The 27,877-nt window shown below is 40.0% G+C and overlaps 1 protein-coding gene across 1 annotated transcript; it reads right to left on the reverse strand.

The window, feature by feature from the left end:
• Positions 1-10,426: 10,426 nt before the first annotated feature.
• LOC117552908 lies at positions 10,427-12,649 on the reverse strand. The gene is made up of 2 exons (XM_034226590.1): positions 11,087-12,649; positions 10,427-10,879 (listed from the first exon to the last, which is right to left on the reverse strand). Exons 1-2 carry the CDS (start codon positions 11,423-11,425, stop codon positions 10,427-10,429), a joined length of 792 nt encoding a protein of 263 aa, XP_034082481.1. The 5' UTR covers positions 11,426-12,649.
• Positions 12,650-27,877: the final 15,228 nt, after the last annotated feature.

Here is a 27,877-nt window from a genome sequence, read left to right on the forward strand (position 1 = left end):
GTCATCTGCCACCTGAAATCAGCGGAGAGCAACACATTTCATCTTCCCTACACGCCTCAATTGGAAATAAACAATCTGCTTTTTTCTGTTATAACACATGTTCCTATTTTGTTAGTTACTTTGAATCTGGGAATGACCAATCGTAGAAAGAACTCATAAGGTGAAGAAAAACATATCATTCTCACACTACACTGAATGTTAGTCCAACGCAAGGAAACATACTTTAGAGGAACATCAAAAAAGACAGGAATATCATATCATCAATTGAGTATCATTTATGTTTTTAAGGTTCATTATAATGATTTAATTAAATAAAGTTGTGGCATTAGGAAACACCATTGATTGATCCCAATAAGGACTATAATAAACCTTGAATGATGGCTTGCATACTGCTCTACATTTAGATGTTGCTGTTACAAACTGGCAGTCTTTCTTTGTTTTTTGTTTTCTAACTGTACCTACATTTCACTACTGCTGAATTATTTTGGTGCTCATAGCCTTTTTTTGCTGGTATCTTTCAAATGCATGGGCATGTTCTAGAGCACATACACACAAGACCTGCCTTTAAAGTGTTACATGCGCTGAAAATAAACCATACGCCTAGTTGTAGCCCATTTATAATCAAGTGGAATTCACTTGATTATCTTAACACCCCTAAGAACAGATTTGGATGATTATGTTCAACTTTTGGTGCAACAGGGGTTGACATTTAATAGAATGTTGCTGTATGAGGCCCATCCACTCTGATTGGGTGCATCGCTGGGCCAAAGACATCTTGTGCTGGATGGAGTATGTTGTCTCTATGCGGCATGGGCAACAAACCTGATTCTGATTTGTTGTTCTTTATATTTAATACTTGTGCTCCGCAACATTTCAGAGGCATTTTGAATCCACTATATTCACTTGAATGCTGGCGTTACTTGTTCAATAAAAAGGACATGTAAGCATGTAAAACGCAACGCTCAGTTAAAGATTAAACCAATGGTTTCCTTCCTTTTTCTTTCGGCTTGTGACCTCTTAGCAAAAGGCTGTGTCTAATTGGGGTCTCTTGTCACAGATTTCAGATGTCAGTGGGCTGTTTCAGCAAAGACTCCACTTTAAACTTCTCAGATGGATTCATTTAATATAACTGTCTGAGGCTCAAGAGGAAAACACATCTGCAAAAAGCAACAAGCCATTTACAGTATATGGAAACAATGGATAACAATGTATGTAGCTTGGCTTTTCTTTCCCATGTCTCATCCAACGCCACCTCCTACTTATTGTGTGACCCTAGGGGCCCTGACCCTTAGTATAGAAACCACAATACTAAACGTCTATATCCAGTTGCTATTAGCTCCTTCTGTAACAGCATACTCTCACATTGCTGCATCAGGACAATCTCAGTACAGTGTGTGTTTATGGACACAAGAATCCGACACAATGATTTATGAGTCATTCCTCTTTTTTTGGAATTTCCAATACCATTATGAAAAATATTTACTACACACCATTCAACTATTTCATTTCTAGGAGTCAACTCTCTCCCCCCACCGGCTTTCTATGAAAATTAATTCAGAGCTGATAGTGGGTAGGCGCTCTCAGCACACAAGCTCATACAAGACAATTGTACGCGAGACAATTGGAAGAGAAAGAAGCTGGAGCCTGGGAGAGCAGAGATATTCGAGGGAGCCTGACGGAGCTCCTGTTTTGCTTATGCTGCTCGGAATGAGACCCCAGCAGGGCAGTGCTGTATCCTCTGCTAACTTGAATGTGCTCCAGTAAGGGAGGAGGCCGTAAAACTGGCCTCGGTTAATAACTCGCCATCATTTGTAGTCATGTGTGTCTTTCCATCTCTCGGAGCGCGGTTTTTAGTCCCCTCCAGATGACACTTTGCTTAAGTTTTTCCACAAACTGTACTTGTTTGAGCGTGAAAGGAATTTATGCTTTGTTGCACCTCATTAAAGGCTACTCTACTGTCTCCAGCTATGTTTATATCAGGGTCGGACCAATAACGGGCTTTTATTATTACCCATCAGTCATTTAGTGTTGCTGAGGTGCATCGTTAAACAATATTTAACTTGCTTGGTCTTTTGTTTTTCCATTTTTGCTGGTGCATAAACGCACTGGAGATTTTCTCTGCAGCTAATGTGGCAAACAGTCAATAACAGTTTGGGTTTTTAGGACACTTGCATTAAGCAAACACATTTCATTTCACAAATATGTAATAATGCCTGAAAATATAACACAACTTGCAATTACCTGATATATTTACACCTGATAATGTTAAAACTACACCAATGTCATAAAATGTCCTAAGTGATGGCGTAATAACATATTTGTTGAATATGTCGTTTCAGTTGTCATCACATACATTTTAACAAGATAATATTTGGTCCAAATGTGTCCAAATAAGATTTACAAATGTAATGAATCCCAATAATGTACAAATAATATTATAACTTCACTTATAATGTAAGATTATTACTGATATTGGAATATAATTTGTATTGATAATGCAACAAATAAAAACTGTACAATATATAGCTGTATATATAATATATATATATATATTTTTTATAAATGACTTATAATGGATGCAGATAAATTGTCTCCGTGCAGAGCAATACTTGAGTATTGTTGTAGGCCTCTATTTAACTGCATGTTCTAGGTCTCATTGTAAAACTAACTGACAATGGAGATGGACAGAGTAACTGTAGCTCACATTGTGTACCCTCTCCGTGAAGACACATTATGACATACACATAGATTGGGATCATTCTTTAATAATACAGTGTTTTTAAACACAAGCCTTTTATTAACTTATTTCAAATTTGTTTTATAGTATGGGATATTTTAGTAGCTTTTTTGTCTCAATTCAATGTCTGCTGCTGTTGCTAATATGCATCCTTTCATTATTAAAGGCCCTATTATACTCATTTCCATGTTTTAATTAGATTTGTTCTGCCTATTTACATGCTTTAATATAAAAAAAAACGTCTTTATTTGTCTCATACTGCCTGTGCTGCAGCATGAAGTCATCATGTCACTTGTTGCTTAAAGGGCCCCTTTAAGCAACAAGTTACATGGTTTTGGTATTTATTTTCCCTTGTCTTAATTTGCATTGCATTTCATATTGAGGCTGCTAAAAGTAAAGGAGAGTTATTAAGTAACATCACTTGAAGTATATATGATACTAAGATTAGGTTACATGTTTTACATGTGTCTACTAATATTAACAGAATACATTTTTGAAGTAACCCTGGTGGTATCCCACTTATGTATTAGCATGATAAGACCTTGATAGAATATTTGTCATTCTGATCTTCCAGGCAGAGAATAGCAGCCTTAAATCAAGAATCTAGGACTGGATTCAGTTTGCACACCTTATCTAAACTAGGAATGCCTTCCTATCTTCTTGACCCTTTTCCTCGCCTGCTCTAGGAAGCTGAAATGATACCACCCTGATATTTACAACCCTTAAAAGCGGTTTGACAGCCCCCTCATAAATTAATGAGACGTGTTTATCAGGAGTTCCAGCCCACGCTTGGGAGTTTAAAGAAACAATCCTCAATAATCTCTGTATCACAAACTGTGCTTATCTTTGCATAGCATATGTTTATTTTATTTAAAACAGCAATGAGAAATGAGGATGTGTCACATGTCTTTCTAATTTGCAGATATGGTCAAATACAATAAAGGAATGGCATTTAAGTTTTCAAACAACAAAGGAACCACCGAGGCGCTAAAGATAGAGTTTGATATCGCTTTGTCATCGAGATAACAGCAGCAGAGCATTTTTCTTTAGAGACACTAACTTACAGTATGACATTAAAGTATAAGACCTAAGGGTAGCACTGTCCTTTGGTAAATGCTGAGAAGGCACAATAGCATCTCTTCCCCTCCAATGCTGCCTGTTTACTGTAGGCTGGGTAGCAGAGTTTGGGATTTATAGGCAGTTGTGATATGAACGAGCACAAAGACATGAAAATGTCACCGTTTGTCAAATGGCTCCTGACCTGGAAAAATAATAATTACAACAGTATTTGAATGCTTGAGCATATATTGAAAGGTCACATGACCAAAGTAAATATTGATCCATCTTGTCTATATTTGTATAATAACAAGAGATAAGATAATCACTACCATGAGCCTGTCTGTAAATCTTTATAATCTTATGATACAACACACTCTCACTCCCTAAGCGTGCAGGAGCGACGCTTGATCAGGGTCGCGAGGCTCCTTCAGCTTCATAAACGGATGCAAAGAGCTTTCAACTGATTGCAATGTATTCCCATAGGCGGCGGTATTTGACGCTCATGGAAGCACCGCACCCGTTTATGTCGGCAGCTCTTAAAGGCAATGTGAGCGTCCATTCCCATTGGATAACGGAGAATTGTACACCCGGAAGTATGTATTCTCCTTACTGTCGATTGATTTGACAGTGATATCTCCACTACTCATCAACTCAAAAACACCAGATTATCCTTGTTAATTACACAACATTGATTGGTTTAAATTGTGTACAATGCTTTTGTGTTTTTCCCCTTCAATTCTGAGAAACAACTTGTTTTCTCTGAAATGTGGAGCGCCACAGAGACTACACTACCCACAATCCCCAGCTATTGTTGTGACGACGCCTGTCCGCTTTGACAAACCTCGTGATAAGTCAACAAGTTCTGTGATTGGATGAAACATAAATTCATACAAAAAAAGTCCAACCCTGTCTCCTAAAAATTACGTTCCCACAGAACTAAACTGCATTCTCAATTACGTTTAGCTAGAAACTTATTTTCTCCCATGTTACGTTTGTTATGAACGTATCTTAAATACGTTTATTTTCTACATATCTTTGCCATTTATTGTCTTGCTTATAATAATGATAATAGTCATTTATAAATATCATTTTAGAGCACACATTTGAAATCGAGAATCGGGCTCGATATATGGTTAAATTAAAATCAGTAGGCGAGGCTGTAATTTCGCCAGCTGTTACTCTCATGAGTGAGGCAGAAAATAACAGTTTTAACATGCCAAAAAGCTGCTGTGTCGTTTATTGCACCTCAAACTAAAACAAATCCAGAGTTACGTGTTTCTGTACTTCCTCGAAGAAGAAAGGACAGTAACAGAAGTTCTCTGTGGCTTCAGGCTTGATCGCCGTTCAAATGACAGCGTTGGTTTCCCCAAAAGTGGGCGGGGCTGTAAAGTGACGTAGATTTTACTCTCATCTATTATTCAAAACCATTCTATTTATTCTAACGTAAATTACATGCCAGTGTTTTATCTTTTTATTACTTGTATTGTTATACTTTATTTGCTATGAGTTATATCTGAAGCAAATTATGTTTCTGAAGATGTGTAGTCAATTCCACCTTTCAATGTAGCATACATGTGAACTCTCTTTACAGGAACAATACCGGAAACAGACGTAGGAAAGATCCTCAGCTCGCTGATTGGATGTTTTAGCCACAATGCACGTTTTTAAAGATATTACTGATTTTCTTTGAATATAAGAATGTAAATACTGAGTTGAGAGAATAGTCAGGGGATTTGGGTGATGGGAGACACATCTATGGAATCACAATTTCAATACCATTAAATGACGGATATGCCTTTCTGTCTGTGATGTTTTACAAATCAGATATTAATGTGTAGAAGTAAAGCATGAGAAACAGTATAGCAATATCCTGTACAATTATGTAAAAACATGAATAAAACTACACATCTTCAGATGTTATACATACATAAGTGTCCTACACTTATAATACAAAGTTATTATTAGTATGCTGTGTGTACCTTGTGTGCACCGCCTAGTGGTTAAAGCACGTTATTGAATGATTTTTGTTGAATAATGTTATTGTTGTTGAATAATGTTATTTGATGAAAAAATTAAGAGTACATACTTTCATAGGGGGAAAATAGAAGGTCAATGATATAAATATAGAATATAACAAATCAAGAAGATACTGTAAGTGATCTCTACAATAAAAGAGTTGAGTGCATGATGTACAAAGATATTAATATGAGGATGTGCAAAACACATTAAAGAATACTTTAGGTTAAGGTCTTCTTTCAAATAAGAACAAAGCTTTGGGGGTATCTATCTACAGATAAATATTAAGCCTGACAAATACTTAACGTATAATATATTGCTTTCCTGCAATGTTAACTATGTTGAAGCACTTCTTTTAACTGATATTATACATATGAATTATACTCTTATGTATGTAGATAGAATAAGAAATGTGCAGAATTTGACAGTTTAATGGTGGAGGTACACACACATTGATAGATGTCTTGTAATGCACTGTTGAGGAACCTGTGACCCAAGTTTTTCATTCATTGCATAACTATACTATAGTTGTGTATATGATATGTCAATAAACCTTAAATCTTGAGAGGGATGTGCAAAATAGCCATAATATACAGTCTTTAATTAACTATTAGTAGAGAGTAACGAGTAATTAATATACTTTATAGAGATCTGCAGATAAATGTTTAGTCTTCTCAAGCACCAACTATTAAATATCTCTCCTGATTGTTGGCACTTGACAATCACCTTACCTGAATTTTACTCAGGTGTAACTAAAGTCTGATTTAAGGGTTGTTTATGTTTCACATCATTAATCAGAATCTGCAAAGTAACTAAAATAAATGTGGTGGAGTAAAAATACCAGGTTAACCTCTGAATTGTAGTGGAGTAGAATTACAAAGTAACAATGAGCTGTCATGTGGGTATATATTAATGCTGCCCATTATGGACACAAGCGATTTTCACCCATTTAGTAATTACATGTTTTAAATTTGTACACACCAATTTGTTTCCTATCGCCTAAACCTCCAGGGCTGTACACAGTTTAATACTGTCAACTTCTAATTTTGGAAAAGACGAAAACTTCTTTTAAAACTACAATTCCCAGTAGCGACGTGCCATAGAGAACATGTTGCGAAACACAATAGCAAGCATGTGTAGTTCTGGGGCGGCGTTTGAGTCCAGTTTTGAATAGTCTGCGGTGGTTTCGTTCCATTTCAAAGCGCTTGACGCTCGGGTAACCTTGGCGCACTGCCACTCCAACATCCAATCCCAGAGCTTGAAGATTAATCACGGGGTTTGTCGCAAAGCGGACAGGCGTCGTCACAACAATAGCTGGGGATTGTGGGTAGTGTAGTCTCTTTGGCGCTCCACATTTCAGAGAAAACAAGTTGTTTCTCAGAATCGAAGGGGAAAAACACAAAAGCATTGTACACAATTTAAACCTATCAATGTTGTTTAATTAACAAAGGTAATCTGGTGTTTTTGAGATATCACTGTCAAATCAATCGACAGTAAGGAGAATACATACTTCCGGGTGTACAATTCTCCGTTATCCAATGGGAATGGACACTCACATTGCCTTTAAGAGCTGCCGACATAAACGGGTGCGGTGCTTCCCTGAGCGTCAAATACCGCCGCCAATGGGAATACATTGCAATCAGTTGAAAGCTCTTTGCGTCCGTTTATGAAGCTGAAGGAGTCTCGGCGCGTCCCAACTGCACGCCACGGGACCCTGACCAAACGTCGCTCCTGGACGTTTAGGGAGTGAGAGTGTGTTGTATGATACCTAAATGTCAGGCATAATTATTTGTGGAAAAAGCCACTCCATTAATCATATGTACAGTTCTTCTTTACATGTAAATGATTTCCGACATTCAAATTACCTTGATTGTGCGTGTGATAGTCGTCCATTCATTTAGCCGTTTGCAGCATCAACATAAAACTAAACAATGAGATTAAAATAGAACTGAGCAAGCCAATTGCCAGTGAGATAAATAGCTTTTTATTATGGGCTTTGTTGCCAAAAGCATATCATGCCAGGGTACCTGCGTAACAGGAAATGTACATTATTTTCGTGGGTGTTAGTGTAAACTGTCAATGGCTGCTTATTTGTATAGCTTTGCCAGGGAGGTAATGTTTTCGGCTCAGTTTCGAAAAAGGAAAAAAAGAAAACTATTGGATGGATTTTCGTGGCCAAAAAAACTAGAGACTATCTGATGACTACTGTAAGTGGTTTCACAAAATGTGTTTCAATGTTGTTAATATACTTAGATAGGGTGTTTATTGTTTGATTCATATGCTGTCAGAATAATAGGAAAGTTATTACTGTGAAAAGTTCCGGTACACTTGCCAAGTTGACATCATATTATTGAGAAAAATGTGCAAGAAAGTAAAAGTTTGGTGGATGGCTTCAAGCAATAAAGAAATATAAAATCTTCTTGTTTCCACGATACAATTTAAAGCTCATAAAAATACCAAAGTAGAGAAAAAAACATCCCAACTTTGGAAATAAACTCTTTCTGATTGCCATTCCAGTAGCTTATTGTTGTGATGGCAGTTATTTGTTCACTGGTGTTGGTATTCAACAGTCATCTACAGCAGTGGTTCCCAAACTTTTTGTGCCCAAGGCACACCAAAGGACAAGTAAAAATCTCAAGGCACACCTATCGTGCAAAATAGCCCTTATAACACGTGTTATCATTCATATCATGTAAAATATCTGTAAATGTGCATAATTATTTACTAATGCCAAATAAAATGTGACAAAGACAACTATATTACTCATGAAATATTTATTAACGAAATATTTCAGAAATTAATTTGAAACTTTATCAAATTAGGCTTCATCAAAGCAGCAACCACTCATTTAAACCAGACAGGTCACAACATTACAAATGAGGCAAAGGAAACTCAGCAGAAATTCAGCACAGAGAACTGTCAATGCAAGGAAGCTGCATTGTCCATGGTCCTGAACTACAAATTATAAATGTAACATTTCAGCAATCAGCATTGAAACATGTGCTATTGTAAATATTTTGCCGACTTACAAATTAGTGAGATACATGTGCCTGTCGGGGCGCGCAGAATTTTTTAATCCTTGGTGGCACTGAGGAGAGGGCCACTCGCAAGTCCTGTTCAACAGAGAGCCGTGACCTCCTGTTGTTCTTCATGTAAATCAGAGTAGAGAACGCCAACTCCAGAGATGGGGTCGTTACTAATTTTTTTTAATATATTACATATTACTTTTTAAAAAAAAGTAATATATTACACTACTTCGTTACTATCTACATAAAGTAACTCGTTACTTTACTCGCCGAGCACGTACGAACTGCGCATGCGTGAGTGGCAATAACTTTCCTTACCAGCAGGCGGCGGTAGTGTGTATTTGTCATTCAAAACAGGCAACAACCGGAAGACAGAGAAGAAGAACAGACTGCGTGATATAAACAAACAACAAATAGCGTGTGCGGTAGCTTCACCTTAGCATGTGTTCTTTGCAGGTGTTTGTTGAGGTTTGACGTGGTGTTTAAAACAGCTTCTGGCCTGGACACAGTTTGCACCTCACCATCACATTCCTGTCTATTCTTCGGACGAACTCAAAATAATGGGCATATACCGCTCCACCCCTCGAGAGTTATCGCTGACTCAGCCATGTTTATGCAGCACTGCACGTGGAGATGTGGACGTGCAAGTCGCGCAGATTACGTACATATAAACCTACAAAGTACTGATATAGTAAATTAAAAAATAAAAAAAAAATAATAATTTTTGTGTAGTTGTATATTGCAATAATAACGTATGGTTGTCACAAAATCCCACGGCACACCCGGACTTGACTCACGGCACACCAGTGTGCCGCGGCCAGTGTTGGGGAAGTTACTTTTAAAAAGTAGTGTTTGCTCGTTACTCGTTACTTCTTTAAAAAAGTAATCCCTTACTTTACTTAGTTACCCTGCAAGGAAAGTAACTTTTTACGTTACTCGTTACTTTTACGTTACTTTTATGTTGCTCGACTTTGGGCAGAACTCCATCTCTGTTCCTAAATGTGTAGGCTTACATAAAGTTCTACATATATGGAGGACATAACAGATATTTCTTTTGTGCTCTTTATTATAAAAAAATGCCACAGAGCACTTAACAAAACATTGGGCTATCAATATCAAATATCAATATAAAATCATAATCATTAAACAGGCTAGCCCCAAAATAGGTGCAAAGCTAGTGCAAATCATATCAATAGGCTCCTTAGGAACAACATGATAACCTCAAAATGGCTCATGTGTCTCAAAATAAAACATGCCTCATGTAAATCCAACAGAAAAAGAATAACTTCAAAATGTCTTGATATCGATGGCTTGTGTAAATAAAATAAAATGGCATAATACAGCTTGGAAGCAAAGACATTTTAGCCAAAATAAAATCAAGAACAACTTAAAGCAGGACTGGCCTCAGAATTAAAAGGCTATGTTCACTGCATATGCTCACTCTTCTTCACAGTATGATGGCAGATAAAAAAAAGAGGATATTAGGCATAGGCTTGAGCTATGTCTATAGCATGGGTGGCAGGCAACCTATTCCACATCAGTACAAAATGTGCGATTATACCTCATCAGGAGCAGTCTTTCAAAACGTTTATCTGAGAGTCTGTTTCTTCTGGGGGAAAGCACAATACCTCCCAGGCTGAACAGCCTCTCCACCGGTGCACTGGATGGTGTGGCAGTGTTGTATTTCATACACACAGCTTTCACTCGGGGGGAAACGGTTGAGGACTTCTAACTCTGAGCCTGATCTCATGTACTCAAATACCTCCGAGTCTGCGCTAATGGACATTGCGTCTTCCTCTTCCTCATCAAAAGAAAAAAAGTCATTCTCATTGGCGCTGCTGTGTGCGGCGGCTTCTCGGTTTTTATTGTTAGCCGGCTCTTCATCACGGGGTAGAGTGCGACACTCCGCGATGAGCAGCGCACGAGCCGCTTCTCTCCGCTCCGCTCCCACAATCCATCGAACTTTAAATTTCGGCAACGTCAAGGCAGCCAATAAAGCTTCACTGCTCTCCAACACTGGTGCGAATCGCGTCCTGATAGCCTAGGACAAAATGATATAGAACAAATAAGCCTAGTTATCAGACACACGACTCACTAGAGCTCCATCAGGGGAGGCATAATGCATTTATCTTAAGAATATTTATTAAGAAATGTCCGTTAATGGATAGGCATATACATTTATATCATAGACATCGTAGGCTATATATGATGTATATGCCTAGGCTACTAACTTTAAGAATCGGCTTACCTGTACAATTACACCCGGTAGGTTTGCTGTCATCCTCGACAGTCCATTTTGGAGTGCCAGTGTCCTGGACATCAGGGTCTCCAGGGTTGGTAGAAGAGTCCCATAGTAGCAGTTGTCTTCCCCTTGCAATATATCCAGTGCTACCGTCAGGGGTTTCAAAACACTGCAGTATTCCTTTAGGAATAGATGTTCGCGCTCTGTCGGGGCTCTGATGTCCAGTCTAGTACAAAGCGTATTCAAATCTTGGGCCGGGATGTCACTGATGCGGGACAGGGCATCGTGGAAGGAATTCCACCTTGTTGATGTAGGCACAATCATTTTTTTTTCCACAGATTTCATCGACAATCTCAGAGGCTAAGGTAGAGCGGCTCGCCTTTGTCCAAAGAGCAGCGCACTTTGCCGTTGCACTCCTGTACACACATTTTGAGTCACTGTTGGAGGACAGCCATTTGTCGATGTCATTGCACGAGATCAAATTGAGTGTATGCGAAGCACACCTGAAATGCGGGGGAAGAGAAAACTGTCCTTCTGTGGCCCCAAGCAACTCTTCCACATCTGTGAAAACGACACCTTGCTCGTCATTATCCTCCTCCTCGTTAGGCTCAGGCGGTGAATACATCTTGAAAGCTTTAACAAAATTAGACCCGTTGTCTGTAACGGTGGCGGTGATCCTATGTGAAAGGCCAAATGCTGAGTGAATCTGTTCCATTTCAAAGCCTATAACATCATATGTATGCCTGCCCTTTATTCTTTTGCATGCGATGGCAGCTTTCTCACGTTTAAAGTTGCATGGATTGATCCAGTGCACAGTGATTCCCAAAAAGCTTCTGTTATGACTACTCCATATATCCGCAGTGGTTGACAGATACGGCAAACTCTCGAACGTTTTCTTTAATTCACTCTCCATTTTCAGATAGCATTCATCCAGATAGCCAGTGAACGTTTTACGATCTGACCATGGGCGCCTGTCTCCTGTTATCGGTATCTTGCTAAGTATCTTTCTGAAAGTGGGAGATTCAACAGTATTGATGGGCAACATTTCTTCGACGATGAACGAAGCTACAAGTTTGTCCAACTCTTGTTTAGATAGGAGAAACTGAAGTTTTAGCTGCTTTGGGCTTGGACTCGAAATATCTTCATTTCTCCGGGGATCTTGAGCTACTAGCTTCATGCTAGCATGTTTTCCTCTCAAATGCTTGATGAGGTTGGCAGTTGAATTAACGGCAGTGGACAAAAGTTTCTGGCCAGGGCACAACGTGCACCTTACACTCACATTTTTCCCCTTATTGTCAACAAGTTCGAAGTAATGGGAATACCTCCATCCCTCGAATGTTAGCGTTGGCTGCGCCTGCTTCTCACTTGCCGTTGCCATCACTGCTCTTCAGTCTTCATGCCACCACCAGCACGTCACGTAGCACGTACAGTGTGGAATGAGAGCTCGTGCCTAATGCGTAAGCACGCAGCTGAGTAGGCAGTGTCACTGTCACTCGTAAAAGTAACGTTGCGGAGAATTGAAGAAGAAACTACGTTACGTTACCAAATGTTTCGTAGTAACGCGTTACACTACGTTTTACCCGAAAAAAGTAGTTACGTTACTGTAACGCGTTACTTTGTAACTTTGTACTTTGTAACGCGTTACACCCAACTCTGGCCGCGGCACACCGTTTGGGAACCACTGATCTACAGGAATGGCCTTCTTAATCTTCCATATCTCCTCAACCTATATAAGGAATGTACCTTTTCTGCTTTATTGTCGTTTTTCTCTTTACAAAGTCCTTGTGGTCACTTCATTTTCTTGGACCAGAGTGGAGTGCAGCAGCATGTAAATTAGGTTTAGCTCAGTGTCAGCAACATTGCACATTGCCAGACACCTAGGGATATAACATAATAGCACATCAACATGAATCACAGAAACCTAAAGCTGCCTGTTCAATAAATCACTGCATATTACAGTATATTTATGGAGTGATTAAAAAGCCGACCTAAGAGACCTCACTGCAGATGAAAATAAACCGTTTCTGCAATAAGACAAAGTTTGCGAGCCATTTTTTTTAAACAATGCCCTCAACAACGAAAAGCCGTTCCTAAGGAAACTTTAATTGAACAGTGGACTTCGCTTTGATGTCGTCAATGTTTTGCCTCTTTACTTAATTTGCTTGTTTTGATCCAATATGGTTAATGAATCCGCTGAGTGGGCTGTGGGACTTAATGGGGGCCAGCTGTGCACATCTTCAGTTTGAATAGCTGATTGTTCAGATGATGGTTTGCTTACTTTGAAGCATGCTATTATATCATTATCATCTTTCTGTGATGTAAATATTCAATTAAGTAGGGCTTTTCATTGTTTCAAGTTCCAAGGTTAAGTTTCATTAGTCATATAAAGATTAACACAGGGTCAACTGTACAGTAAAAATGTTTTTTTAATGAGTGGATGAGTCAGTTATAATAATAATAATAATTAAAGCTGCAAGCAGTGTTGAGCGGGTCTTCGACGTTCCGCAGGCTGTTGTCCGCACGTCGACGTGTGTGTCTAGGTGTCTCGAGGACTCGGCCGTTGGCAAACGTGGGAAGTTTCAGGCCGATCGGACAATATATTTAGGAGTTACAGCAGTAACACAAACATTGTGTTTGATGGCGGGTGATCTGTCGCCATGGCAACGGCATATGATGACATCCCATAATGTGCTTAGATGTGTTGAGGGCTGCATTGTTATGAAACCTGTAAAGTTTTGTGCCGTTTGGAGCATGTTAACTGGAGTTATGAGAAAACCGTGTTTCACGGCGACCATTTTGTTACCATAGCAACGAAATTTGACGAAATCTCAAAACTGACACATATATGTGTTGAGGGCTTGACGGTTAGCACACATGTACAGTTTGAACAGTTTTTGACCATTTACACAGGACTTATAGCAATATGGTGTTTAACGGCGAGGGGTGTGTTGGCATGGCAAGAGCTTTTGGGGAAAACTCACTATTGTCATATTGAGGTGTTGAGGGCCGGACCATTAACTGTCATCTGAAGTCTGGTGCAGTTTGGACCATTTTCCATTGAATTAGGACAACACCAGGTTTATTGGCGAGGGACGCGTTGCCATGGAAACGGCATATGAGGACATCCCATAATTGACAGAGCTGTTGAGGGCCGGACCATTCATGATAGTCTGAAGTGTGGTGCCGTTTGGACGATTTTTCATTGAATTACGACAACACCAGGTTTATTGGCGGAGGATGCGTTGCCATGGCAACGACATATGATGACATCCCATAATTTGCATAGAGTTGTTGAGGGCCGGAGCATTAACTGTCATGTGAAGTCTGGTGGTGTTTGGACGATTTCCATTGACTTACACCAGCATCGTATTTTTTGGCGAGGGATGCGTTTCCATGGAAACGGCATACGGTGAGATTGGACCGGTGATATAAAAGTGAAGATTGGGGGACGATGGGACCGTGTCCATTGGAGTTACAGCGACAACGTTATTTATGGCGAAGGATCCGTCGCCATGGTAACGCCAAATTAAGTAATGTCAGATTTGACCTAGAGCTGTTCAGGGCTGTAGTGTTAACCATCATGTGAAGTTTGGTGGCGTTCTGAGTATGTCAGTTTGAGTTATGACATCATCGTGTTCCATGGCGAGGGACCGCCTAGCATCGAGCGAACGCGAACTTTGGCGACAAATAACGGCTACGCCGTGCGAAAGAAAAAAACTTCTGTGATAACTTTAGATTGCCCATGTCTCGCGAAGCTACCCGACGAATTTCGAGTCGTACGGATAAAGTCCCTAGGAGAAGATAGATTTTGTACGGAGGACGAAAAACGCGATAAATCGCGTTTTTCCGACACAAAATTCAAAATGGCCGACTTCCTGTACGTTATTTTATACCCCTCCAAGAGGATTTTTGGTTCGTCTCCGCACCCTAGATATGCGTAGCGAGTTTCGTTCGTTTACGTGAAAGTTAAAGTAGGGGGAGTTAACGTTAAAAACGGAAGTGGGCGTGGCCTACGCAATTTGTGACGCAAAGTTCCGGAACCTATTACACATTGCAATTTTGTCAACTTTTGACGCGCGTACAACATTTGGTGAGTTTTCACATATGTTGCGGGGCTCAAAAGTGCGTTACAAGAGTTCAAATAATAACAAACAAATAATCGGTCCGATCTCAATAATGTGCGATTTAACATGGAGGTGGGTGCGCCCACCTCACTGTAGTACGTACGCATCATTTAGGCCACTTTTAATGGGCTTTTGCCCCTCTTTTTCCCTGTTTTTGGTGGGTTTTGCATGGTTATCGCTCGCTTTGCGAGCGACTACATTGATCGTAACGATATCAATTATGCGAGTTGCAGTCTTGCAGGCTCGCGCGGCCTATCAGCCGTCATGATTTCCGAACCTTTTCTGTGCTTTTGCCGGTCGATTTCCCTGTTTTTGGGTGTTTTTCGCAGGTTTATCGGTCGCTGCGCGACCTAGGTCTCAGACCCTAATAATACATGGGACTTTTATAGCGCTTTTCATGAAACTCAAAGACGCTTTGACAGAGAGTTAAGAAAAATAAAGACAAGAGAAAACAACAACAAAAAAACTAAAAAAAAATAGATAAAAAGAAATACAAAAAGAGATAAACAAAACAGAAAATAGGGGGGGGAGGGGGGTGGTCAGTGGTTGAATGCAGTGTTGAACAGGTGGGTTTTGAGTGATGTTTTGAATGCTGTGAGGGAGGAAGAATCTCTGATGGATTGGGGTAGTGAGTTCCAGAGGGTGGGTGCAGCAACGGAGAAGGCTCTGTCGCCCCAGGACTTGAGGTTGGTCCGGGAGGGGAGGGACAGGAGGTTGGCAGTAGCAGAGCGGAGGGAGCGAGTGGGAGTGTGTCTGTGGAGGAGGTCAGTCAGGTAGGATGGGGCCAGGTTATGGAGGGCTTTGTATGTCATCAGGAGGATCTTGTACTGAATTCTCTGGGGGATGGGGAGCCAGTGGAGCTTGATGAGGATGGGTGTGATGTGTTCACGGATTCGGGTGTGGGTGAGTAGACGGGCGGCGGAGTTCTGGATATATTGAAGTTTTTTGAGGATTTTTGCAGGTGAACCGTAGAGGAGGCTGTTGCAATAATCTAGACGGGAGGGGATGAAGGCGTGGATGAGGCTTTCGGCAGCAGTGGGAGAGAGGGATGGACGTAGACGGGCGATGTTTTTGAGGTGGAAAAAGGCTGTTCTGCAATAAAAGCACTGGTTGCGTTTAAGAGCAAAGCCATATGACAATTTAAACTAAAATAAAATGACAAGATAACATGACATTACCAAGATTGAAAGGCAAAGATAAGAAAAAGTAATTTAAAATAAGATGACATAAATAAAATACAACAATACAATTAAATTGGGATTGTGTGCAAGGGAGTAGCAGTATCTTGTTGAGATGTTTGTTAAGACAGCAGGTAGGTCGGTACATTTTCTTTATTAAAGTTTGTAAAAAAAATGGATTCATTGATTATTTCACGTAAAATCCTGAATTACACACATTGAAACCTCAAGGACAAGGTGTTCTATCGTAAAATCCCAATCAGGAATGCTAAACACTGCAGCAAAAGGAGGATCTGAGTTAGAGAAACGCAAATTATCATTTGTCAACTATAAAAAAAGGACAGCACTTTGATTGAAATGTTACAACTGAACATTTGTTGTTGTTGGAACATTTGCTCCAAGAAAAGGGCCGAATCATCCACGGCCAACTGCAGGAGTACGGGTCCACCTGTAGTTCTTCCTTGAAGTATTTACGGTATTTTGTCTAACTCTGTATATTACTGCTCTAACATTTGTAATAGCGCAGTATTTTCCGTTGTCAGTTCCAATTGCTTTCCCCCCCCATCGCATCGTCCTTACATCCAAACCAATTACCTTCCGTGTCCCACATGGGTTTCAAGGCAATTAAACGTCAACAAATGTAGACAAAACAACAATCGAGCTTGTGGATATGAACGCCGGCCTGAAATGAACTTCCTTTGCATTTTTAAGAGTCTTTACAAAAACATGTGTCACAGCAAACTTGTCACAGCATTAAACGATATGAAAAGGCGAAAGGTCAAGGCTTTTAATATGAGTTTAACAGGAATACAAATCCCACACTGCAATATCCATTACAACCCCACAATTAAAAACATTAGGATGAAATTGGATTGGATCCCGAAAACTGCCTCCAAACAAAAGGTTGTGAACTTGCCTGAGTCAGTTTCACTCATATTTATCATTCATTTATCTCCAGTTTTGTATTATTTATGCTCAATATTTGTGGCTCTCGAAACTCAGATATTCTCTTCATGTTCCAGCCCTCTTGGTCAGCTTTAATCTCACTGGACACGCTTTGCAAGGTCACTGCACAGCGAGGGGGGTTAAAGTTCAAACTATTTAAATTCTGTGGGCAGCACAAGTGAAAAGTACAGAATATGTGCGAGGCTCAATGAAACAATGCTGCAAGGCTTGGCATAATAGTGCTCTTCAGAGTTAAACAATGAGTGGAGATACTGCACATCGATTCTCCTGCGGATCCTGGGGAGGCTCCATCAGAGACTCGCTGTAAGTGGCACGGAAAATATTGGGTTTTAAGCCCTGCTGAGGATGAGGTGCAGCTTTAATGGGATTAGGACATCCAAGTGCTGATAATGAACAGGTGACAAAGCGTATGTGTTCGGTAAAGGTTGTTTGTGCATTCATAATGTAACCTTTACCTTACACTAACACTTAACAAATGAATCCAGACACCAATCTGGTGTTTCTATAGTAACTCAATACAGCCACTTGAGCATATACAATTCAATTGAATTGTGAAATGGGGGGAGATGCATTGTTTTCTCAAAGTACAACACACAATTATGGATTTAGATTGCATATTTAGATATGGTGTGATTTAACAGCTTATTTTTCAACCAAAGTGAATTGTCTTAAATGTGGGGAACATGTTGTTCAAATGTAATGAGACAGTATTACCAGAAGATGGCAGCATAACTTAGTTACAGGTCTCATCCCTTTGTCTGGTGTTGGTGTTAGAAGGAAGATTAAATTACCCATTGTTTATGCTTTAACTGTATATTTAAAAATGTCACAGTTATAGTGTGCACATAAACAAAGAGTTTATTCTAATGCCACATTAATATTATGTGTATTTTTATTTTTATTTTCACAGCCTACAAACAATACCATTCACAATGTTTCATTCCTCAAAAGCACATGTTATAGACATTTAAGTGATTACTTCTACAAACTGTTAGTACTAGCTACACAGTATTAAGATGCACATGCAATTCAAGCAAATCAGTATTATGTATATGTTCTGATGAAATATCTATTACCCTAAATCTAAGATGCAAGTTCAAGCTAAAATACCTGGAATTATTGGTCTGCTTTGTCTACTCTACTGGAGGAATAAATGCCAGGAAGAACAACATTGAGCAGGAGATGGAGTGACATTCAACCTAAACCAGATTACTGCTTTCCGCCACTTGATGGCAGTGTAACTGTGGATATCTGCATTTGACTAAATAATGAGAGCAAACAGGCTTTGTGGTGGAAAATATCACCCTTATTACATGAAGGCAACCAGTTATTTGAAAAATATATAAAGAGGGAAAGATGTGTGCACTGTTCGGATGAGATAACGACAAAATCATCTCATGAGAATGATAGACCAGCAGAGATTGGCAAAGGTGTAGTATCACCTCAAGAGGCCTGTATGCTGTTTATTGGGTAAAAATATGAATATTAAAGAGAAAAATACAACATTCGATGTGTACATTTCCCACTGTGCAACTGGATGTCTGTGCAAAGTATTTATAGACCAGAAGTAGAAAATGCTTTGTCTACTTTGTGCAAAAAGCTAAATTATCAGTTTGGTTTGCATGTGCAACATGAAACATTGAAAAACATCATGGCAAATTAAGGAAGCAGCGTGGAAGAGCCACAGAGGCAACTCCACAAGCTGCATGAAGAATCTGATAGAATAGAAGTCTATGAAAAGATGGCCCTATTCTCTCTTGATTTGTTACCTGGTTAAATATTGTACTGAAGATGTTATGGTCTCAATTGCTAGGTTCAAGTGTTCTTTGGGATAGCATTATGTCCATCTTGTAAATGATGGTCCCATTTAGACAAAAAAAAAATGGCGATGGCCACAATGCCACATTTTAAGCTTCAAAACTATTAACTATATTATCTACTGGATGTCCAAAAAAAAACAAGGAGCACACATCTTGCATTAGTCTAAATCAAACAAAAAGAGAAACTGAATCAAATATATTCATCTCTTTTCAAGCACTCATTAGTTCATTCAGTTTGAGTGTTTTCCTTATTTGGTAGAGCAAGAGGAGTAAACAACATTTTGTCAGACAGGCAACCCCATTGTTATGAAGTCTAGAGGCAGCCTGCTGGCCAATATTTAATGTTAAGCAGAGCACTGTGTGTAGATTAATATGTCATTATGAATGTCATAAGCATGCAGTGAGTTGACCTCCGCATTGTATAAATGACCAGCATACTGCTACTATCTGTGCAGTGCTTTGGCAGGAATAATTAGATGAATCTCTGCCCTGAAGATGTCAGGCTGTTCTGGGTTCAGTGGGGTGTCCGGTCTGGTGCAAGATGAGTGCAATAGAATATAACTAGAAAATGCATTTCCTGCAGAAAATGCGTGCGAATGCTATAAACTGTGAACATTTGTTGCTGAATTTAGATGAAAATGCAGAAAAAGCTGAATATGTTATTAGTTGAATGGTCTCTGCTTTTAGCTAAAAAAAACAAGTAAGTGTGTTGCTGAACTTAGCGGAGAAATGCAGAAAAATGAAATGATTTGAATCAAATTGTTACAGCTCAAATGCATTGCAATGACTTTGTTGAAAACTTGAAAGTGAAATGTTAAACTGGAAGAGTAAGAAAAATAGTGAAGAAGCTTATTATTTAAAAGAAAAGGTTTACAAAAGGTATAAACAACAACATGTATAGCCTCAATGTCCTGAAATAGCTGAATAATGTAACAGTTGAATGGTTTCTGTAGCTGAAAGTAGGATGAAGGAGTTAAATATTAAATGTGAGTAGTAGTGAATGAATGTGTTAATTAATTAAGAAGATAAAAGAAAATAACAAGGCTTGGGAAAGCAGCACAATATTTTGACTGCGAACTTTTCGACCAAAACCATATACGTTACCAATAATGTATAAAATATGTGGAACATGTTGAAGTCAGTATGAAGTCTCCATCAGACAGAAAAGAATAGGCTGAGGCAGTCTGTTAAAGTCCAGTCTGTTTCAGTGTTTGTTTCTGTGCTGAACAAATAATCAAAAACACCTGTGTGAGCCCAGAGATCAAAGGTTTCCATGGTGATGTGCAGTAATCAGTGAGAGGAGAGCCTTTCCATTGGTCTGAATGTGTTACGATGTGTGTAGGAAGCAGGACCCAAATTCAGATTCAAGTGACAAAAATAACTCCTTTATTTCAAGGCTAAACGATTTAACAAAGACAGAACAGAACACTCACCGCAGACCAAGTCATGACACAAGACGAACCGACAAAGACAGACAGAAAAACCAGAACTTAAATACACACAAGACTAATCATACAAACAAGACACAGGTGAGGAGGAAGGAGAAAACACAGGGACACCAGGTGAACACAATTGGGTAAATTAGACACACCAGGGAAACTAACGACAGGGAACCACAGACAGATCTAAACCAGACAAAACACAACGCAGACAGAAAACCAAAGACAGATCTAGACAAGACAAAACACAACACAGACAGATCGTGACAGAATGAGAGATAAACCTCTTACACTTGAACGTTTTGTTGAAGAACCGTAGCAGATATCGGTAACATTTCAACGCGTGAAGCATCACAGGACCCTGACGAGCGTCTGAAGTGTGCTTTTTGTGTACTTTCAGGTCAATAATGTGGCCTTTTTGGCAGATTAACTAAAGGTGTGCGGCTGCTGCTGTGAAGAAAGAGCAGGCTGTATTTACAATAGGCCTTAATGGAGACATGTTGAACGTTTTTGTCTCTTCTTGCCCTCAAGAGACATGTTGTTAAATTATTTTGCTTAATTTCTTTTAATTTCCCAACCTACATGTAGGAGAGGTTTTCCTACGTTTTTCATGAAAAAATGATGTCTAAGGAGTGTAGGGTTTGGGAATTATGGCAGGTTTAAAACAAAATGTGGGTGAATTTCAAGCTGTCCTCCACTCTGTTTTGAGATCAAAGCACTCTGTACTTAAAGAGCTGCCCAATACACACTCATGTTAAAATCTGAAGAAGGCCTCTTTACCAAGCTCCAAACTAAGTTAAATATCTCAAAAAGTGTAAATGATATATCTGAATAACGAGTTTTATAGCTGAATGTCTTGTGGTCATTTTAAAGTTGGAATGTGGAAGGAGTAGCATTTGGCCACGGTGTAGTTAAAAGAGGATTTGAAGGTTCCTCATATTGAGTTCCATGTTAAAAAAAGAGTTTAAAAAGCTGAATATTTCAAAAAGTATACAATATTTTGAAAAGGTTTAAAGTTTCCCATCATGTGCTGAAAAGGCTGAATAGTTTGATATTTGAATGGCTTCTGTAGCTGAAAGTAAGCTGAAGTTATTGAGAGCCAAACTATTTGGTGAAATAAGAAGATGATTAAAGAATCGAAGAACTATAGTGGAATGCTGTGGCACAGCATCCGCACTAATTATGTATTATCATTAGACCCTCCAGAAAAACGCGGGAAAAAATCCTTGATTATGCGATCAAACATACGGGGTTTTATGCGGTGAAATTGCGAAATATGCTAAATGTGGAAAAAATAAATATTGGGCCGTCTTATTTCTTTATTCTCTCTCACACACAACCTGCCACTAACGTTAAACCCCTTTACTATTCAATTACACACATTCAATGTTTATTTATTGTAAAATAAATTGGGCTATTTTAATCACACACACACACACACACACACACACACACACACACACACACACACACACACACACACACACACACACACACACACACACACACACACACACACACACACTTCTCCGCCTCATTCTGTTTTCATTTACTCGTTCGTTATCTGACCAGCTTCAATCTTGTAGGCTACTCACTTCGTTTCTTGTAGCCCTCGAAAGGGTTTTGGAGGTTGATGCCTCGGTGAACGTGAGTTGTTTGGCTTTCTTGTCCGCAGCAGCAGAAAGCTTTTTTGAGTCTTTGAATGAATCAAAGTGTGTCGTCACCGTCGATGTTCTCTTATGCTCCAACACACAGTTGCACGGGGTGCAGAATATTTCCCCCCCACTTTCGTGCAAGACATCGGGGTACTGCTTTGCCCGGTCTTTAGCAGAAATGTTCGTCGGTAAATGAGATGGATTAGATTTTTTCATCTTGGTGTTTTCTCTCTCGTGTGAGCTCCACACGTTCACTCTATGGTGTTGTTTACCTTCTGTGATGCGCGAGCTGATGACGTCGCGTCATCATCATCACTTCACGTCAAGACGAGTTCACTTTTTTTTCCTCAACTTTGTGTGGAAAAATGCGGGGATTATGCGGCCTTTTGATAAATATGCGGCCTTTTAAAAATCTGCGCCATTTTGCTGATTATGCGGTAAATTCTGCGATCGCAGAATTGCGTTTTTCTGGAGGGTCTAATTATCAGTGTATCATTTTCAGCACTAAGGCTGCAGCCACACGAGGACGATAACGCACCAAAATCGTTCTCAAAAAAGTCTTCCGTCCACACGCAATAGGCACCAGAAACGTGTCCGTCCACACGAGACAGCTCGAACCGCTGGAGACGCTGTAGTACATATGCCGGGCCTGTAAATGGCGCTGTACTTCTGCCACAAACTACACCAAAAGCAGCAAAGAACACTTCTCGCGCATGCATGGTTGCCATGCTTGCCCTTCTGTTTATTCTCCGCGCTGGATTTAGCAGCAGGTGGGGTTTCGCTGGTCAACATGTCTGTTAAAGTTTAAATCTTCCAGACAAAATTAGAAAAGTGCCGGTCAAAGGTCTTCTTTGTTATTTATTGAGCTTTAAAACAAATGAATAACCACTCTATATAATAATAATATAATAATAAAATACACAGAGGACGGAGCCTCTCTGTATCCGTGGTCTCATGCAGCTGGCTGATCCAGTAATGAGTGACCCAACAGTAAAAATAAACATATAACTAGTTTAGGTAGTTTGAGAGGTAATTAAAATAGCTAAGGGTGATGATCTAACTTGAAGTGTGTGTTTTGTTCCGCTCATCGCTCCATCACAGCGGGCGGAGCTGCAGGTTATCATGCAGAGCTGCCCTCTCCTATCCGATTAGTCTTGATGAAAACTCATCTATTTCGACTCCACTTCGAGCGTTAGAACGATTAACGAAGCACTTTTATACCAATAAAGGACTGGATTACCTAAAGCCAGTTGAGTAGCACTTGAAATGTTTGGCTCTATGAAACCTGATGTACTTATATGATTCTGTTTTCTTCAAGGTTGTGTCTTCCTGGTCGAATGTACTTATTGTAAGTCGCTTTGGACAAAAGCGTCAGCTAAATGCAATGTAATGTAATGTAATGTAATGTAATGTAATGTCTTCACTCGCGTTTATGTCCATATCGATCAAATCTAGCTGGAAGCTCCTGCTGGTGTACTGTCCTGCGAGATACCGGGACCTGGCTCGAAACACTGGGGCTATTGCGTCATTGTTAGCAGGAAATTATCGTTATACAGTAGGGCGTAATCACGGAGCCGTTTGGCCCCCCAGAGCATTTCGTCTGCAGATCTACCCACCTTGGGACCCGTTATCGTTATCGTTTTCTGCATTTCCATGTCGGCCTCGTGTGGCCGAACCGTCTATCTGATAGAGAACTGTAGCAGATACGACCGTTATTATCGTCCTCATGTGGCTGCAGCGTGGGGCAACCTGTGGGCATTTGAAGGCCACCAACTTTTCTCCTCATAAATAAATGTTGATTCCCTTGGCTGTCACCCGTTGGCCAAAATACATGTCATTTCAGCCAAATGTGTCAACTGCTTCGAATGTTATCAGCCAATTGAATGTGATTTATCAGTGGTTTTCAAATGTGATAGGTATATACAGTAACAGTGACGTGCAGTGACGTTCATGGCTGGTGAGGCACTGACTCTTTCAGAGTCAGATTTACAAATATTATATTTTGACCTTAATCGAAATGTTCGGTTATTTTCAAAAGCTTTTTTAGTCTGATGCTTCGATTCATTTTAAACAGACCGTTCAACAAAAGGATACCCACAATCTAAATATTGGATTGTTCTTTCTTAGTAAGATCCCATGTTCATTTTACAATTGTGGTCTTACCTTGACTTGAAGATGAAGTCCATGCTATCCTTCTAGACAACAATCTCTATTACTTTTTTGTAAAAGTCCTCCTTATCTTCCTCTAGTTTCAAAAGTCTAGTTTGTTGTTTGCGTCTACCGTCTCTGCGTAGAATAACAGTAGCAACAAGAACATGTGGGCTCACGTTCGCCCCCTTCAGTGCGGCAGAGGTTATGGCTGCCTCCCCTGGTGCTTTTTTCATTGCCGTTGTATGATGAGACCAGCGAGCCTAAATATCATATATACGTGAAATAAGTTATTTAGTGGACTATGGATGGCGAGGATAAATGTAATAAAGGGATCTACAAACATTACATTGGTGACATACAGTGAGATGGTGCAGGCATGCGCTTAGGGCCCGCTTTCCAGCCAGTTTCTGTGGGGTGACGCATTCTGAGGTGAGGCAGAGCTTATCTGTGCCTCCTCACCCCAGAGTAACTGGCTTGAGCGCACTCACAAAATAAGTGCCCGCGCTACATTAGTGCCCACGCTCCAGCCAGTTACTGTGGGCTTACGTGAGGCAGAGCTCGTCCCTGCCTCACTCCTCTTCGCTCCCATGTAGTTGTAGCGGAGCTCGGCAAATTTGCTGATTTTGACTATAAAAAGCGATTGGAATCCTACATAAATCACACTTACAACACAGATCAGTGGAGACATTTTATTATTATTACTATTTCGTTTTTCTTTAGTTGTTTTTCCGTTACATTGGAGTATGACAGGTGAGGCTCTGCCTCCCCTGACTGCACGACGTCGCTGGTATATAATACGTTACATAAATATGGGTTAGAATTAGTGTTGTCACGATACCAACATGTTGGTTTCGATACCGATACCAAGTCAAGAATTGCGATTCCGATTCTTTTTCGATACTTTTCTTTTATTATTTTCATGATCAATACAATTGTAGTTTATCTGTTAAGTGTTTTCTTACAACATGGTCTCTTCTTTATACTTGAGTTTATGTGATTTCTTTGATAGTTAACTTTATATTTTATTAACATGTAATAGTACAGTAATATAAATAATTATTGACAACATGTATATTGCAGATGTTAGCCACATTGGTAAGTTAGCTAAAAAGATAACCATATTAGACAGTTATCATTGCCATTAATTGCCTCGTCAAACTATGAAAACGTTCGTCTGTCACAAAATAAATTACACTTGTTTGACTTAGATTTGAGGGCATGGGCTGAGCATGATGTAATAATGTTATCTATCACATTCGCTAACCTGTGTCTGTCTTTAAATTCTTTAAACAGCTCTGGATGCCGGTCGGCGAGGTGCTTAGCCAAGTCTGATGTGTTGGCTCCCTTGGTTTGCAGGGATCTAAAACATTTCTCACAGACAGGCCTCGTGGTGTCCGTGGCTTGCCCTCACTGTCAGAGATATAGCTAAAATACTTCAAAATTTCGCTTCTGGCGTCTTTTTTGTCAACAAGCCGAGGCGCAGCGGCAGTTGCACTCCCACTCGCAGCCATGCTTCTCCTTTTCTCACATACTCTGGCAGCTAGCATGAGAGAGGGGAGGCACTTAGAGCGTGCTTGAGAGGGGAGGGATTAAAACAGCGCTTTCTCACCGGAGTACTTTTCCCCGTCATTCTTAAAGGTGATTCTTAAAGTAAGTTTCAGAAACCGGCTCGAGTGCACTAACATTTGAAAGTACACACTACACAGCAGAAAATAATCCGCCCCTTCCTTAAGACTTCCTTACAGAGAGCACCTCCTCCAACACACATGAACGCGCACATGACGTCAGCAGACTGGTGAAAGTGCCCGCCTGTTGCTGGCGAGTCATTGAAGTACTGCTGCAATGCAGTAATGCGTGCACGAGATGGAAGGCTTACAGACAGGGCGGCAATCCAATGCGTTTATTATCGTCCTCATGTGGCTGCAGCGTGGGGCAACCTGTGGGCATTTGAAGGCCACCAACTTTTCTCCTCATAAATAAATGTTGATTCCCTTGGCTGTGTCACCCGTTGGCCAAAATACATGTCATTTCAGCCAAATGTGTCAACTGCTTCGAATGTTATCAGCCAATTGAATGTGATTTATCAGTGGTTTTCAAATGTGATAGGTATATAACAGTGACGTGCAGTGACGTTCATGGCTGGTGAGGCACGGCTGTCTGTCGTGCTTTTTACAGTATTACGGGTTCCACAGATGACATTTTTTATCGATTTTTTGTCAAAGCACTTAAGATATTCATTGCTATCGGGATGTTAAGAGCATTCCATGAAATATAACAACAAGTGTATCTCGAGCCGGTTTCTGAAACGTACCTACCCCACAGTACTGATACTAATGAAACGGAGGAATCGTAACGTTTTTAACGGCAGGGTATCGCGGTACCTTTCAAGTATCGGTACACCGTGCAACACTAGTTAGAATAGGGTCTAATAAGCTCAAAATGCTGTTATCTTCCATGCACATGGTTGATCACCATAATACCAATAATCACCTATAATTATTTTTGGGTTTCCCTTTCCTGTAGCGTGTTATATGGTTTTTGTGCATGTAAATGGTCTGTAAAGGCAAAAATCCCAAAGTTCCCTCCAGAGGGAGTTTCTCTCCCACACACTCCCCCCTGCCTGAAACGCCTCCATTGGACTCCTTTGTTTACTTCCGTAACATATTGACATCACAACACTCGCACTTCTATTGGCTAGCGCTCAAACACATTGTACCTGATAGGATAAGGGGCGGGGTGCATGCGGTCGACCAATCATAACAAATGTGGCTCTTGTTTCAGACAGAGGTTGAAAATAGGTGATGTAGCACAGGCAGTATGAGAAAAATAAAGACTTTTATGGACATTAAAGCATGTAAACATGTCACAGTAGAGGCACAAAATGCTAATATGAACCGGAAAATGAGCAGAATAAGGCCCCTTTAAATAGTTTTGTCTTATTTCACGATGTTAACCACATAATTACAGGTCATTTCCCCAACATTCAGTACCCAATTTTAGAATAATAACAAGTGGACTCAGCATCAACGATCCCTTCTACATGGTTACTTGATACCTTTGAATATGAAATTATGTCATCATCATATTTTTCAAGGACTCTGAGTCCCCTGATGTTAGTTTTATCAAAGTTATCTCTAAATGAACTTTTCTCAAGCCCCGCGTGTCAGCCCGAGTTAGGCCCTATGCCACTCATTCAGCAGGGACCGTGGTGAATTTGTACAAGGTGTGTCAGCGAGATACAGCAGAGTCAAAAGCCTTAGGCATAGTGTGTATTAAGGTTAATTCGAACTGATTAGATTAAGCAGTGGGGCTGTGGCTTTGTGGAGCTGGAGCATCGCTGCGTGCCCCGCCGTGAAGGGTGCGTGGTGGGCTTTATTGCGTGCTTCTAAGTGAGCTTGTAAGGGTACTACTTCGTCCTTAGGGATAGCAGGTCACATGAGTTCAATTCTTTGATAGCATATATC

The sequence above is a fragment of the Gymnodraco acuticeps genome, unplaced genomic scaffold, assembly GCF_902827175.1.
Source record: "Gymnodraco acuticeps unplaced genomic scaffold, fGymAcu1.1, whole genome shotgun sequence".
Lineage (NCBI taxonomy): Eukaryota > Metazoa > Chordata > Actinopteri > Perciformes > Bathydraconidae > Gymnodraco > Gymnodraco acuticeps.

Bases quoted from the DNA above. Each gene is read 5' to 3' on its own strand.
- LOC117552908 (XM_034226590.1), bottom strand. From the start codon at position 11,425: ATGAAATCTGTGGAAAAAAAAATGATTGTGCCTACATCAACAAGGTGG. The intron at 10,880-11,086 runs GTAAGCCGATTC...ATTTTGTCCTAG, and splicing joins TACCGGGTGTAATTGTACAG to GCTATCAGGACGCGATTCGC.